General features: G+C 39.9%; 2 protein-coding genes across 2 annotated transcripts in view; both read left to right on the forward strand.

Moving 5' to 3' along the window:
- The first annotated feature begins 986 nt into the window (after positions 1 to 986).
- Positions 987 to 16,608, forward strand: part of LOC102795931 (T-lymphocyte surface antigen Ly-9-like) — an 82,472-nt gene continuing 66,850 nt past the window's right edge. Inside the window, exon 1 of the mRNA XM_087836072.1 lies at positions 987 to 1,088. Within this exon, the coding sequence (XP_087692198.1) occupies positions 1,007 to 1,088 (82 nt within the window). The 5' untranslated portion in view covers positions 987 to 1,006. The remainder of the gene's footprint in view (positions 1,089 to 16,608) is intronic.
- On the forward strand, positions 2,856 to 6,139 carry LOC148096303 (T-cell surface antigen CD2-like). Its single transcript, XM_087835761.1, has 5 exons — positions 2,856 to 2,958; positions 3,742 to 4,038; positions 4,261 to 4,340; positions 4,678 to 4,855; positions 6,057 to 6,139. The coding sequence occupies exons 1-5, from the start codon at positions 2,856 to 2,858 to the stop codon at positions 6,137 to 6,139; spliced, it is 741 nt and encodes a 246-aa protein (XP_087691887.1).

Consider the following 16,608-nt stretch of genomic DNA (forward strand, 5'->3'; position numbering starts at 1 on the left):
ACACTACTTCTTTCATAAGAAATATCCAAACGTTTATACAGCTGTCTAAATGGCCAGATGGATTTTTTTTTTGTTGATACTTCAGTATGTTTACGAAGGCATTTTGAAAACACGCCACCACGATGATCCCAAACAGATCCTGGAAATGACAGTTCAGGGGGCGGATCGGGTCCGCAGTCGCTTCTGCTTTGACAATCACAGTTCCCAGGATCACACCGCCTCCACCCGGAGTCAGAAGAAATCTTTTTTCATCTTTTTAATTCATGATTTTTTATTTTCTTTTTTCTTTTTAATGGATCGCATGGACTCTATTAATCATCATCTGCTGTCTAATAGCCTCACTGCAACTTAGGCCTCGTCCACATCCACACTGCTTTGGGTGGGTCTAAACTTTGTAATCACAGAATCATTGTTTTTAATACGCGCGTGTAAGAAATCGATGCAAATCTATCAACGTTATGTGTGCTGTGAACCCCGAAGATGAACGCGGTCAGTATCCATGATTGTTTTGATAAAGAGGAGCTAAAGAGAGAGTGGGTGAGCTGGGCTGACTTATAACAGCGGAAAGAGAGAGAGAGAGAGCGAGAGAGCTGCGCAGTAAATTCCTTCCTTTAAATAATATTAAATAAAATACATTTTCAGCTCTAACCACAGTCTGATCTATTGTTCAATTTGTTTTTTCGGTTTTTTTTATACTTTCACTTTCTATTTACTGTGTTCGGTGACGTCATCCTCACTCTCTATAGCCAGAAATTGAGGCAATATTCCTGTTGGAATATAATATGTTGATAACCAAAAGGGAAACTTAAGAATATGCTAGACAGTCTGGATTGCATCAGTTGGCTCAACAATTTCCCGAAAACACATCTGCTTTGTTTGCAGCTGTTTGTGTTTGATACATTTTGTTCATTTTTGCTCACTTTTGTATTTTTTCACGTCGTTAGAAGGTCTTTGGATATTCATGTACCCCTGATTTGGACTGAGTAACTGTTTGGACCTGAATGTGATGAGAAGAGTGAAGAAGATGTCGTCTTCTTCCATTATCACCGCTGTGTTTCTGCTCTGCTGCTTAGCCAACGGCTCCACAGGTACATATACAATTTAATGAATCTCATTATTAATTCCTCACGTTTTCATAAAGGAAAAGTTCATTTTAACTTGTCAACTAAATTGTTCTGCCACTTGTGATTGGTCAGATGTTCTATGTGATTTAGTGATCGTGCAGTTTTATTTCTATATTTCTCTGCTTCTTTATGAGGCTCTCAGTGGAAATGTGCTTTACCATCAAAAAACCTAGAATGTAGCAATAATTACAGAACTAAAGTATCTCTGCTGTCACTGAAGCTTTGCAAAATCCTCTTGGAGGATTGCCTTTTCACATCTCTGATGCAGCGTGATGGCTTTGCCCTTGCTGTTCTTAGGCTCACCACATCCAGCCATGGTTTCTGATTGGCCCGGACATTGACAGTCCTGGTCTCTGTGACATCACTGATGTACTTTGAAATGTAGGCAATGACAGTTTGTCTGTGAAGGTTCTCAGTCATCTGGGTAATCGTAGTCTAAGGAGCTTGGAAAGAAAATTTTCTTCAAGTTTCTTGAAGACGTTTCACCTCTCATATGAGAAGCTTCTTCAGTTCTAAGACCAATTGGGGGAGAGTCCCAGATTTAAGCCCTTTGGGGGGGACCCTCAAGTAGGTCATGGACCCCCTATTGATCCCCTACCTAATCACATGATCCAAGGTGTGAAAACAGGTGTAGGTCATAGCCAAGGTTTCGGGTGAGCTCATTGTGAAACTTGACCCCACCCTATCATGTGATTTCCTGAGGTCAGATGGCCCAGGATGTGAGTGGGCGTTAAGGCGTCTGGGAAGGATCTCAAAACTGGATTACAGATGGCAGGCAGTTGGTGTTGTAAACCACCACCTCTGTTCAAAGATGGTCGCTCACAGTGGACATAGATGCTTCTTTCACTCCTCTTTCAAACCATCTTTCTTCTCTGTCCAAAATGTGAACATTGGCATGCTCGAAAGAGTGACGTTTGACCTTTAGATGCAGATGGACTGCAGAGTCTTGTCCCGTGGAGGTGGCTCTTCTATGTTGATCCAGCTTGTTGTCCAGTGAGAGCACGTTGGACAGTACGATGGGGGAAATAGCGGGTTTGTGTGAATTAGCTGCTAGCCTACTCCGGATGCCTCCACACTTACCCGTCTTCTTCCTCTTGCAGCGCCTGACACGTTCCATCTGTGTGCGAGATCTAGTAGCAGGGCTCGCTGAATGTAGGTGCCTCTGAAGCAGTCCGCAGTCCGTCAGTGTACTTCATAGCTCTTCCGTGATTGATAAAGTCAGTTTGCTTTTCTTGATTTTGAGAAGGAGCTCACGACTGTGTGGGCCTTGTTTCACAAGAAAAAGAGCAAAACAAAGACACTGTTTTGTCGGGACATAGAGCAGCCGCCCTGTGTGTCCGTGCCGTAATAAGATGGTGAAAGATGTACCCTTAGGCCCCCTCCTCGATTCAGAGATGGTCTTTTCCTTTTCATGTAAATGGCCTCCTTGACGCCGCGCTCAAACCAGCGTTCCTCCCTGTCCTGGATGTGAACATCCTCATCCTTGAAACAGTGTCCACTGGCCTGTAGGTGTAAATAGACTGCAGAGTCCTGGCCTGACGAGGTAGCTCTTCTCTTTACCAGAGGTTGTTTGGTTTCTCCGATGTATAAATCCTGGCAATCCTCCTGGCACTTAACAGTGTACACTATGTTACTCTGTTTGTGTCGGGGGACCTGATCCTTGGGTGGACCAATTTTTGGCGCAGCGTGTTTTGGGGTTTGAAACCCACAAAGATTCAGTGTTTAGAAAAAATGCGTCTCAACTGCTCCGACACTGCTGACACATACGGGATCACTACGAGTCTTCGCTTAGGCAGCGGTCGTCCTTCTCTCCTGAATTGTCTGGAGCTTTCTGGTTGGGGAAACCTACAGTCAGCTGAGACCAGTGTTGGGCAAGTTACTTTGAAAAAGTAATTAATTATAGTTACTAGTTACTACTTCAAAAAAAGTAACTGAGTTAGTAACTGAGCTACATGATTCTAAAAGTAATTAATTACTTGAAAAGTAACTATTGCGTTACTTTAAAAAAACGTTTAACCCTCTGGGGTCCAGCTTATAATTGTCCATGTTTAACTACTTTTGATTTTCCCTCCACATTTCACCTTTAAAAACTATTTACTTTGTTTGGTATCATTCTTTTCAGCACAACCTCCCATGTCTGAATTTACAGTCATGTTTTCATTTTGACAAACTGTATTAACACAATTGCTCTAAAATCAGACAAAAAGAAAACATGTTTATTGAATCATATTTCATAACTTTAAATGCAAATAAAAAATGTCAATTTTAAAATCATGTGCACAAGTTTTGCAAACATCAAAGTTATTTGCAGCCATTTACCTTTTACCCTTTTTAAAATAACCATTTCAAATTATTTACATAACAATCAGGTGTTCTCCATTCAGTAAGATGCCACGGCGTTGTAATGATAGAAATAGTAATTAGTTAGATTACTCGTTACTGAAAAAAGTAACGCCAATACTTGAATGCCGTTATTCCCATCACTGGACTTATATACATATTTATATATGCACATATATATATATATATATATATATATATATATATATATATATATATATATGCTCTTCCCTCTTGTTCTAATTTTTTCATCTGATTTTTTTTTACCTTCTTTTCTGTTTCAAAGGCTCTCAGGAGGATTGTGTTTATGCTGCAACAGGATCAAACTTCACTGTGTCACTTGGATATGAGTTGAAGGAATCAGATAACCTGAAATGGTTCAAGGACACAAGCGTAATCTTTTATCGCAGACAGAAACAGGTGATCTCAGGGAAAAATTATGATGTTGATTCAACTGGATCACTAAAGCTGACACAACTCACCAAAGACAAGTCAGGACGATACAGACCAGAGGTTACCAATGCAGATGGAATAAATGTGGGAGATTTACCAAGTGTGCATTTGTGTGTATTAGGTAAGTAAAACACATTATATGTGTATTTATTGTGTTTGTACTACTTATATCACAACAAGCAAGTGTGCTAAGCTGTCTTAGTCATACTTTGTCATTAAGATTGTTTGGCTTTATTATGACGTCACTTTTCAGGCTTATCAATCAACGGTGTTGGTTACTGTAGAAAATCATTATCAGCAGTAGTTTATATGATGTTGATATAAAGAAATTTTCTGTTCTCAGACCCTGTGCAGAAGCCCAAAGTAACAGTGATGTGTACAGACGATAAGACAAAAGTCTCTTTTACTTGCAGTGTTATTAAGGTGAGTACATTATTTATTGTTTCAGTTACAATTAAGTTAGAGTACTCTACCAATAACTGACTCATAATTAAGCTGTTGAAGAATCTGTGGCCTCATTTTTCCTCCACTGAAACCCTGCATGATTTGCAGCGTGCTGTCTACAAGCATTTACTCAGAGATGTTGTTTCAGTGAGGCTTGGGTCTCTATGTATGTATTATTTAATTATATAGGCTGGAAAATTACCAAAAATGTATGAAAAGATTATTATATTTCTAATTTTGGTGAGGTTGAACTTTTTATGTTAGACTTAAAATATGAACCTTCCAATAAATCCACTAATTGTCCGTTTGTCTACAGAGTGAAAATAATTTTCAGATCAAATGGTTTATGGATGATAAACCCGCAGAAAAAGAGACTGGCAAGGAGCTGACAAGGCCAGCCAAAGACGTGCTAAATGCTCGTTTCTCTTGCAATGTTTCTAACCGTGTCAGCTCTGAGATCAGTCAGCCTGTTCAACAAGACTGCATTAAGCCCTGTGAGTAGTCAAGTCAGTGACACTGGGTTGTGCAAGTATGATGTGCTATCACGTGTCACTCATCTCCAAATAAATACATTTGTGCTCCTGTTGTTTTATTCTGAAGCTGATCACAGTGGCATCTGGATCGCTGTGGGTATGTTTCACATCTTATATGAAATGTGGAGGAATTAAACTTCACACAATGAACTCATCATTTGTCTATTTCTAGTCCCACTTTAACATGTCAAACACAATTTGCTGTTATTCTTCACCATCAGGCATTTGTATTTGTTTGCTGGTAATCATTGTTGTCGTCATTTGCTGCGTCCAGTCCAGACGGAAAAAGCGGATTAAAAAAATCCGTAAGATTTCTTTTTAAAAATGTCGTCTCCTTTTTATTTTGTTGCTGGGTTGTTTTGGCTGGTGTTTGGTGGCAGGGCGTATACTTCACTGAAAGCTTGATAACTTTCCTTCCTTGAGTATTGAGACAAAGAAAAATGATTGGATTTATTAAGTTTAGCCATTGTAATGAATTTCACAGTGCAGTATTGACATTAAGACTGAACAAACCAGGCTGAACATGTGATGCTGAATTAGGCTACAGACGACACAAATTATTGTGTCAAAGAAGGAAATTAGGTTTTTAATGTTTTAAGCAGATTCTTATCTTTTACTACATGTTCAGAAATCATCACGTGTTGCAGAAATGACCTTTTTTGTGACTGGGCGATCTGTGGTCTGGATTTGATTTCCTTTTTATTTTTTATTTATTTTTAATCTGAGTGACACCTCCAAGATGTGTTGAGCTTTTAGATTTTGTTGATTGCAAAGCAGATGAAGTTTGATTCTAGCTCATCTTTCTTTAGCTGACAGCACCACATCAAAGCCAGGGTCTTAGTATGAGCAGGTTTTGCCAGAAATGATGAGAGATGATTGTGATGTGAAGACACAGGATGTCTTTTGTCCTGTTTTCCTCGTCTCACCCTAACCGGTGGCGGCTGATGGCTCCTCCTCCCTGAGCTGGTGGTTTCTTCCTTAAAGGGAGTTTTTCCTTCTCACTGTCACCAAAGCTCTTACTCATAGGGGGCCATATGATTGTTGGGGATTTCTGTTTCTTTGGATTACTGTAAGGTCTTGACAATATAAAGTGTCTCGCATCAACTGTTGTTGTGATTTGGCGCAGTATTGACACAACTGAACTGAGCTGATTCTCCCACAGACCTGTCGTCTTTGCTTATTTTAACAGAGGAGCTTCGTTTACAGATCGCTCAGGAGCAGCAGCAACATCAGCAGCAGCTGTAGTGAGCTGGCCTGCAACACTCAAATAACTCATCTAAACACCATGTGACCAGCAGCATCCCAGAACCTCTGAGTGAGACAACAGGAAAAAATACAATCATTATCCAGCCTCAGTGATGAGATGAAACGGTGTGTTTAGGGCCCCTCGTTTGTTTACACTGACTGTATAAACTGGGTTAAATGTGCACACAATAACGGAGCAGGTTAATGAACCCATATAGACGATCAGTCTAAACAAGTGCTAATCAGTATTTGATCAACATTGATGGATTTTTATTAAAGACTCATGTGTTACAGTGTTTTTAAAAGATGTGGAAAAACTAGATTATTCTTGGAATACTGTCGTCTACTTGTCTATGTGGAAAAGCTGGTCCTTGTAAAAATGTGATGACACTTATATTTTGACTTTTTAAACATTTTTTTCTAATTTTTTTCGTAGGTTTTTGGTTTTTTAAATAAATGTTACCTTTAAACAGTTGTAATTTAGCATAGCATGGCCATCTCTGTAGTCGTCTTGCTTGTGAACTCTGGGATTTGTATTACAACCAAAGTATCTCAAAGCCATGGCATTCCTTTACTGTTTCTGTTTTAAACTGCTTGAAAGGGACTGACTTGTATTTTCAGACCTATGAATTCTCCTATAAACATCAGTTTGAAATGTTTTGTGTACCTCTTCTGTTTGACAAAAAGTTCTGCTTCTATTTTTTAATCAGTGATACTCTAATGTGAATAATAAACATGGCCTTCCTTATGAACGCATCAGCAGTTCATGTCCTCGGATAGTTTTCTGCATTTATTTGCTCCGACATGTAGAAAAAGTGTATAATTATATATGGATATATTTTTGCAAAAGGCTGCGATTTTTCCTGCTGAAGTATTTCTTCAGCCTTCCAAGGATTTACCCATGAACTCCTGCAGCTAGATGGATATAAAGGTATATTTTGCTATCTGATCACATGGTTGTATAACATATTGACACTGGTCTCTCTTCTGCCCTTGGATTCTGTTATTCATGTTTTCTGTTGATCTTTACTGATAAAATAAACTATTTTACTCTTTTCTCTCGCCTCACAGTTCATTATTTCAAAACCACTACCAGGTGAAGAAAAGAGAAACAGTATTCTCCACTGAGAAAGCAGCAGCGCCCTCTGCAGTTTGTGTGTTGAAGTGAAAAAGCTTACAGGACTCCAAGTACTGACGAGGACCAACCCTGCTTAGCTTCTGGGATCAGGTGTGTTCAGGGTGGTATGTTTTTTTCCCCCCCCTTTCTCACTGTCCCTCTCCCCTTCTGTTTTTCTTTTCCTTCCTCTTTCTTTCTCCCTTTCCTATCCTTCACTCATGTCTGTCCCGTCTGTAACAACTGAAAATAAAATAAAATAAATAATAAAAACAAAGGTTGATCAAATGGACCAATACGGCAATGCCATGATGATCCATTTGGCAAAATAAATCCATTGGGTATCCTTGTTGGTCTTCAGACAACAATTCTGACGGCTAAAGAACCAAATGGGACAGGCAAAAAAAAAAAAAAAAAAAAAAAAAAAGGCTGCGATTTTTCCTGCTGAAGTATTTCTTCAGCCTTCCAAGGATTTACCCATGAACTCCTGCAGCTAGATGGATATAAAGGTATATTTTGCTATCTGATCACATGGTTGTATAACATACCGACATTGGTCTCTCTTCTGCCCTTGGATTCTGTTATTCATGTTTTCTGTTGATCTTTACTGATAAAATAAACTATTTTACTCTTTTCTCTCGCCTCACAGTTCATTATTTCAAAACCACTACCAGGTGAAGAAATGAGAAACAGTATTCTCCACTGAGAAAGCAGCAGCGCCCTCTGCAGTTTGTGTGTTGAAGTGAAAAAGCTTACAGGACTCCAAGTACTGACGAGGACCAACCCTGCTTAGCTTCTGGGATCAGGTGTGTTCAGGGTGGTATGGCCATAAACGAGAGGACAGTGCAGAAACTGCTTTTTTATACGTGCTGTGATGACACACACATGCTCATATTCTTATCTTCTATATATAAGTTTTAGTCTCCAAAAGACAAAAATGTTTGACCTACAAATCGTCCTAACACACTTTGTGCTCTCTGTCAATTTAACACTGCTGAAATAAACTAACGTGTTCTTATGGTGATGTTACTGCGGGAAAAGCAATTTTGCAGCTCAAATTTGAAGCTGCAGTTAATAAAGGTTTGCATGTTTTCGTGGTAACATATGCAGTTTAGCACAATAATATATATAGGCCTTTTATGTAGTGGTTCTCTCGCTTAGGGCCATACCACCCTGAACACACCCGACCTTCAGGAGCAGGACTACACCTTGACACCCCCCCCTCCTGTTCTGTATATATATTAACCCCCCACCCACTCCCCTTAAGTGACCTTTCAAATTCAACCAGTACCTCCAAAACTGATACATCACCTTTATTTGCTATGGAATCAATCAGTAGTCACTTACTCAAATGAAGCAAACTAGCCAGCCTGGTAACCCGTCTGCATCTTCCAGCTTAAGTTAAACTCACCCTTAAGCCTTTAGCTGTCAGCAATTATCTCCTGCCTAAAAATTCCCAGCATGCTTCACTGCCAGAGCCTCCGTTCAGACCCCGACAAAGTCGCCACCTGATTCAGGTTCCCTCACTCTTTCATCAAGTTTTCTCATCATCTGCACTTTCTTCTGATCTCTTTTCCCGGCGTTCCTTTTTCATGTTTGCTGGCACAGTCAATAATGCTGGTACTTCATTCAGTGCAATCCCTGACAACCTGATTGAGGTCACGAGCCGCTCGTCATCTTAAACCTGCCCACCAGTTAGAGTCTTCGACCTTTGTAGCAGACAGTCATCAGTCTCCTCTGAGGGCTTCTCCAAACTGCAGCCTCAGTTCCTGCTCAGGCATCTGCCATTACCAACTAGAAACGCTGTCAAACCTAAATGAGGATGAGGTGTCAGCTGGTGAATTCTAATGTTAGCTACATTGAGCTGCTGTGAGCAACACGTCTCTTTTTCTCATATATATATACATATATATATATTTAAAAGGTTCAAATCATGCATTTTAACATGTCTATACAAACAGGATTTTTGATGTTTGTGTTCCCACACAACCATGCAAACAGGTATAGAAGAAACCAGTTTAATGCAACAAAAAACAGGAATACTGCTGTAAAACCATACAGAGGAGTTTTCTCTAGCACAAACAACTTCTGTGTATTTCCCCCTTCTTATCAGGCGTTCAGTTTCTGCAGTGAGTGTTAAACCACACGTGAGAAGTGGCATATTATTGACCACAAACTTGTTTTTTTCTTTTTAAAAACAAACATCTGCAGGATACAGTACACACACAGTCCTAGGGAGCCTTTTATGTCTTAATTGCACATAAAACATTTGGTTGCACTCACACACATGTATATTTCACTCCAGTTAAATTCATTTATCAGTCTTAATCTTGACATGTTTAACATCAATCTTTCCTCTTCCATCACTGCTTACAGCAGGACAAAAACAGTTCTTTGTGCTTGTGTTTTAATTTTGTTCATTCGTTTAGTTTTTATGTTTTTAGCAGTTTTGAACTTCAACATCAGAGTGAAACCAAGATGACTTATTAGGCAGAGAGGGTCTAACAAAACAGACTGTTGTGTTCCATTAATGTTAGAGTCTGAGGTAAAATGAATAACCTAAAAGTGTTTTTTCTACCTTTCATCCTGCCAAACCTTCAGAGGTAAGATATATTTTAATCTTTTCATCATTATAGTTTTGGCCTTTTTAACTGCAGGTGTTCTATTGTACAGAAATGCTGATGTAATAAAAATTACTCAACTTTTTCATGTAATACTCATGGAAGTTTTCATTCTCGCTCATTTTTTATATGTAAAGCATCTAAATTACTAAATCCATTTTTACTGGTCTGACATCTGCTCCTTTGTGTATGGAGGAACAGCATGAGCAGTGCCAGAACTACAGAATGACCTCCAGCAGGACGCTGGTGTGAATGTCTCTGATCAAACAATCAGAAACAGACTTTATGAGGGTGGTCTGAGGGCCCAGTGTCCTCTAGTGCAGTGGTCCCCAACCCCCGGGCCTCGGACTGGTACCGGTCCGTGAGTCATTTGCTACCGGGCCGCGAGAGTTGAGGCTCAGGTGTGAAATGTATAGTTTTCAGGGTTTTTATTGGTTTTCAGCGTTATTTTGTTATCGTTTTTATCGTTTATTCGGTTTTCCTGGGTCTTTTCACGTGTGTTATGAATAAATTTTCTTTTTTTCGGTACCGGTACTAGTTTTATTTTGTTGTATTTATCCGCGACACCTTAAAGGCCGGTCCATGAAAATATTGTCGGGCATAAACCGGTCCGTGGCGCAAAAAAGGTTGGGGACCGCAGCTCTAGTGGGTCCTGTGCTCAGTGCTCAGCCATAAAGAACTTTATGCTGCCTGTTACATCGTTCAGTATGACCAAGTTTGGAGGTGGGTCAAAGATGGTCTGTGGAGGCATATTCATTGAGGGACTGACCTCTACAGCCCAGGCAATGGTACCTTTACTGCCATTAGATATCAGGATGAAATCCTTGGATCCACAGACTGTAGTTGGTCCCGGGTTCCTCCTGGTGCACAACAGTGCACATCCTCATCCTGAAAGATGAGGATGTGCATTTTACCCACTGTATGCAGACAGTTGATCTGTATTCAGCGGGTAAAATGAGTCTTGAAAAAGTCACAAATTTTCAAATGTTAAGAGATATATTCTAAAACACTTCTTCAGTAGAGAATCAGAGAAGAGAAACACACAGATTTTCTCACACACCAAGAGTGAGGCTCAGAGACTAAGCACTGAGGACTGCCCTGGTCCTTTATTTATACACTTCAGTGAGCGTTTGTTCCATACATTGAAATGTGGAGGTGTACGTGTGTGTGTGTGTGTGTGTGTGTGTGTGTGTGTGTGGTCAGAGTGTGACCCCATAAATGACTTCCCTAAACCTGCTGGTCTGGAAAGTCCAGCAGTTCATCTAAACAAAAAGCACTTAGACTAAAACAGATATAACTACGTTAATCCTACCGTAAAACAATAAAACAAGGTACGACCTTTCCCATACTCCTAGGATGTGGGGATGGACGCCAGAACACCCTGGAATGTTATAGACTTCCTAGGATGAGACATTCTTTCAATATGCCACCAACTATATACTTCTAAACACAAATGATTACATGCAGTATTCTACCATATTCAAACTTATATCATTAAAAGATTATACTGACTACTCAGTACAATTTTCCATTGACATTCCCTCCTGTTGTCACGTATAACTTTTAGTGAGATTTCAGTATGTAACACCTTGTTGTACATTTTCTGTCACATCGTCATTAGTCACACAAAGTCTTCATGTTACAACAGGTCGGAGTCATTATCATCACTTGTCACGGCTGTATATGCGGCAACAGTGGAAAATATTATGCAGTTAATCATAAGTTTTAGACACGGCAGTATACACGTTACAAAAACACAAAATAAAAGTAAAAATATCCCAACTCCGATGAGTAGTCTTTTTAACACCTGTATATACTTATATATACCTGGATATACTTATGGCTCTTCTACTGTCCATCCTCTGCAGAAAAACCCCTCTGTGGAAAGGGTGCTGGGTCCAGTTATCTTACTGCTGTTATGATCCCAGCAGTCTTCAGAGTGTCATCGTATGCACAGTACAGTGACACAGCATTAGGTGATGTTCATAGGAAACTGCTGTCATCACCACCATAGCTTCTGGTTCCTGTGCTTTCACAGAATCATGATGTCATCCTCGGACTCCCCCTCTGCTGTCGATGGAGCTTGGCACGCTCCCCTCATCCTTCAGGTGCCCGTCTGTTGTCCACAATCTCCTCTGTTGGCCTCTGGAAATCCCCCTTGGCACAGCTCTCATTCCAACGCAGTTTCGTGGTCCTTGCTGTGGCTCCAAAGTCTGATCTCATGATGGGCCCCAACCAGCTCGAACTTTGACCTCAACCACTGCCTGGGCTGTCAGCTATGCCTGGAATGGCTCTCGCTTCTCACTGGGCCTCTGAAGATTTCTCAGGAGATGACTGCTGCACCTGTATTTCCTTGCTAGGAGGAAAAACTTATATTTGGAGAGCATGTCAACAATCATCAAACCACATTCTTTAGTTCAGTGAACTTCACTTATAGGCCATCAAAGCCTCATCTGAACATGGATGCACCACTTGCATAGGCTTAATACCCGTTGAATGAACTGTTAATCACACAAATCGCTGCAAAAATCATATAAAACATAGTTTAATGTTAATTCATTGTTTCATGTTAATCCTGGACCCCTCCTCTTGACGCATGGACACTCCCATGAGTCAACTCATCAAAACCAAATTCCTGTCTTAAAGAAAAAGGTTAGCTAGATCATGTCCCAGGCAACATCAGGGCATCTCCTCCTCTGGAGCAGCACCACCCCGGACCTATAATCCTGCAATAAAAGATGTTAGTGTGTTTTGCATATTAAGTTTGCTTAAAAACTGGCTCCGCCAGGAGCCTGCATACACACCGTCATGGCCTGAAAAACAAGATCTGGAAGTGAAATCAAACTTCACACTTAAAGTAATAAAGTATTCAGCACCAGCAAGACAAGTGTCATGTGCAGGTTTTCTCAAATCAGTGAACTACAATTATTTCCATAATATGCCTCAGACATGGATCATCCCATGTACTCAGTCAACATTAATGTAATCGGTGACTTCCCTTAAGCAAAGTCACTCAACTCATCAATCAGTATGAGCTCAATGGTGGTCAGCTAATGAGCCCCATCTTAAATTATTCCATAAACACTGCATCTCTTATTTGTTTTTCTCATGTCACTTGTCCGCTTCTGCTGAATCCTCTACATGCATTCTTAGAAAAAACAAACATTAGCCAAACACACGGTTCATCCTGGTTGTCAGGTGTCGGCCATCCAGATTCCAGAGGAGCTGTGAAAGGTCATAATGTTAACACTCGCTGTGGAAAAAGTAACAACGGTCTCATCACAGTATGTGTCGAACTGTATTAATTTCTCCCCTGTAACATTCACATTTCTCCAACATTTTCTCAACAACACAGTGTAATTTCATCATCAACATATAGCCTGTAACTACAGTTTTCTTCATACAAAATCTCAGTAATCCTGTGGTAGAAAAACATCATTAAGTTGTGTCCTGCTGTAAATCACATGATTAACCATCTGCTGTAAAAAGAAATGCAAATGTTAGCGCTGCGCGGGTGTATACACTCTTTCTCACAGTAATCTCTGTGAGCAACACAAGGTAGTGAATAACACACCCATGGTAAATTCACAGACACAGAAAATTTTAAACTAAAAAGGTTAAATTTGCAAAGTTCACATAGTCATGTGACCCAAGTTTCCTCCTGTGGTCTCCTTCTGCTCCTGCAACAGAGACACACACAGAGATACATCCACACCTTTGTCAGGTGGGGGTTAACTTTGAGTCGTGGTCAAGTCTTGTCAGCTTTTACCAGTCAGTCAGTTTGTTTTTATTTCCATTCATTCATTCATCCATTCTTTCTTTCTTTCCTTGCTGATAGTGGAAACTATCGTCGCATTTGATTTCCACCCTCAGCAAAATGACGTCATTTCAAAAAGAAAAAGAAGAACTTTAGATCGGATTACCTCGCTGAATCCTTTTTAGGCAGGGACTCTCATTTTCTAATCGTCCCAAATAAGTGGCTTTCTCCAGAGCCCATTTTAATGTGGAGAAACTCACTTGTAACAATTTTCTTGACGACGTATCGTATAGCGCTTCTAATCGTGCAGATCTGCTCAAACAGAGATTATCAAACAAAACTTTCAGTACACTGTGAAAGTATCAAAATAAAAACGCCTTGTTACGTCATGACACAAGCTCCTCATCTCAGGAGGGTAAATCATACCATTAGCATGGTTTATCATACTATCATACTAATTGGCAGGCTCAACTTCACAACAAAAGAAAAATCATCAGCTAGATTCACTCCAAACCATCCATCAGCCGCACAACACACAACATAAGCCTAATATGTTATTAGCTATGAGTTTAATCCCCAGGTCTGTGCTTCACACTCAGTTAGGCCACAGATCTATTTTATCCAGTTTTTCTTTTTTCCCGTCATCATAAAACATGTGACATGTCATCAGCTATTTCACAAAAGACGTTTGTTCTTATGTATTCAGAGTTGTGTATGTGGGTGCATGATTCACTCGCACATCAAAACAGGAAACTCAGTGTTTTAGAGTCTCCACTCTAACAAACTCCAACACATCCCATTCACTCGTGCTAGAATTCAGTCACCTTTCCTTAATCTAAGAACGATCAACTAATTTGCATATCAGCTATTAACTCACTAAGATGACAGAACAACAGAAATGCATGTTCAAAATGTTATCACAAAAATAGAATTTCCCTCATACAGTAAATTACTTGTGCTGCATGAATCAAGCAGAAAGCATCTCCCAATTTACTGTATTAACAACTAAATTTATGATCACTGGTTGGTCAAACCAGAATCTTTTTTCCCACAAAAGTTAAACTGTTGTCCTGCAACCTAGAGAGTCAATTTTTTGCATTGGATAAATTCAGCATTTGATAACAAGTGTCTGTTAAATTCACACTATTTTAACACTGATGAAAGATAACAAGCTGACTGGGAACACAGTGCCATTCATCCAATCAGGCAGGATGATGGGTTTGCTCTTCTTCTCTGATGCTGTTTGTCCACACTGCTGCTGCTTGCTGGGACTCTTTGCTCAGGACTTTACTGCTGTCTCTTTATCTGCCATGTTATTGCTCTTTGGAGCTGCATTCCTTGTCTTCAGGGAGGAGTGAGAGCTCGCTTGTGAGGGTGAGGGACACATGGTGCTGTAAATAAGTCAGCCAGAAACTTGGCCTGAATGTTTCTAATGATGTTAAACTATAACTTTCTTCCGACCGCTGCATGTGGAAAATTGATTCAGGTCTGCTTGTCACCTGAAAGTGACAAACTAAGACATGTTCATTATTATTATCACTGCTTAATCCACACACATCTCTCTCTGTTTTTGTGAACAGTCCTTTAAGCAGAAAATGAGATTGTAGTTGCTCTTGGCTGATCAACACAAAACCTTTTCCCTATGATTATTTTTCATCTACAATGTAAATTTTGTCTCTTTTTCACTCTTTTTTTTTTTCTTGACAATAGCTGGTGACCTGCAGAATCACTGCTCTCACAATCAGAGGCAATTACTTTTACACAGCGCACAAAAACACTGTGACGTCAGACACATTCACACTCACTTTTTCATCTGCATAAATAAATCACATGGCTGATGATATGTGCCATGGTGATCCATAAGTATGATCACAAGTTTATTTAACTATTTTTCAACCCACCAAAACAAATAAACACAAACATGATGCTGATGCTATGAACACTCTACACACATGAGTCAAGATGCAGGAAAACGGCTCACGGAAACTCTGCACACTCCAGTTATCACAGTTATCATAGTTCTGTTTCCCTCTCTTTGAAGAGTTCTCAGCCAGCTCTTGATCTGATAATGTGTAGCTTGCTCATCAGCTCAGAAGAGACCACAACGCAACCTCACACAGTGGTTGCGTGCTTTGCCCACAGTGGCAAAGACTTGCACTTTCATATTCAATTCAGCTTCTCCATCATGTAGTTTTCAGCTGTTTCAAACAGGGTTCAGCATATTAATTGTTTTCATAGGTGTGCTCTATATCTCAACAATGGCTCATATTAAGACGACAGTCTTTCAAACAGGTCAAGTGCCTCTATGCACGTCATTAGTTTAAATATTTACCTATTTTTACTTCATATGTCATTGTACTGAATTTGAGCAACCCTTGGCTTAATGCAGATTACTATTAACAACTGGTTAAATTAATGGTCTGGAGCACCGGCTGTTGTTGATCAGGGCAATCTAAAGAATTTGCGGTTTTTTTGCTTTTTGTGGATTTCTCCCCCTATTTGCACTGATTTTACCTGCTCCGGCTTGTTGTTTTTCTAACCATTTCTCATCAGGTGTTAATTTTACTTGTTTATTCCCCATTTTCAAAGATTTTGCTGGGCCGTTGCTGGCACGCTTGACTTCAGAGTGGTTTACTGATACGGCCTTCGACTTCACCCTAACGGTGAAGCGGTATCAGTTTTATGAGTTGAAACTCAACCGTTCTCCTTTGTCACCAGTACTTGAGCCTCAGCAAAGAAAACAAAAATGGAAGTAGTTCAGCAGCGTATTGTGCTGTAAAATCAACTTACTTCCAGACACACACACACACAGACATTTGCGCGCTAATTTGTCATGAAGTAATTTAGGCTACTTCTAAAACCTAAGTCTAATTCAGCTCCTTTCGGCGAACCCAACCTATTTTAATTTCTGTCTCAACGTGTTTTCATTTGCCTAAACATATTTTAATTTGTCACGAAGTAATTTCAGCTACCTCTA

Source organism: Neolamprologus brichardi, chromosome 23 (genome assembly GCF_056152115.1).
Source record: "Neolamprologus brichardi isolate AB-2024 chromosome 23, ASM5615211v1, whole genome shotgun sequence".
Taxonomy (NCBI): domain Eukaryota; kingdom Metazoa; phylum Chordata; class Actinopteri; order Cichliformes; family Cichlidae; genus Neolamprologus; species Neolamprologus brichardi.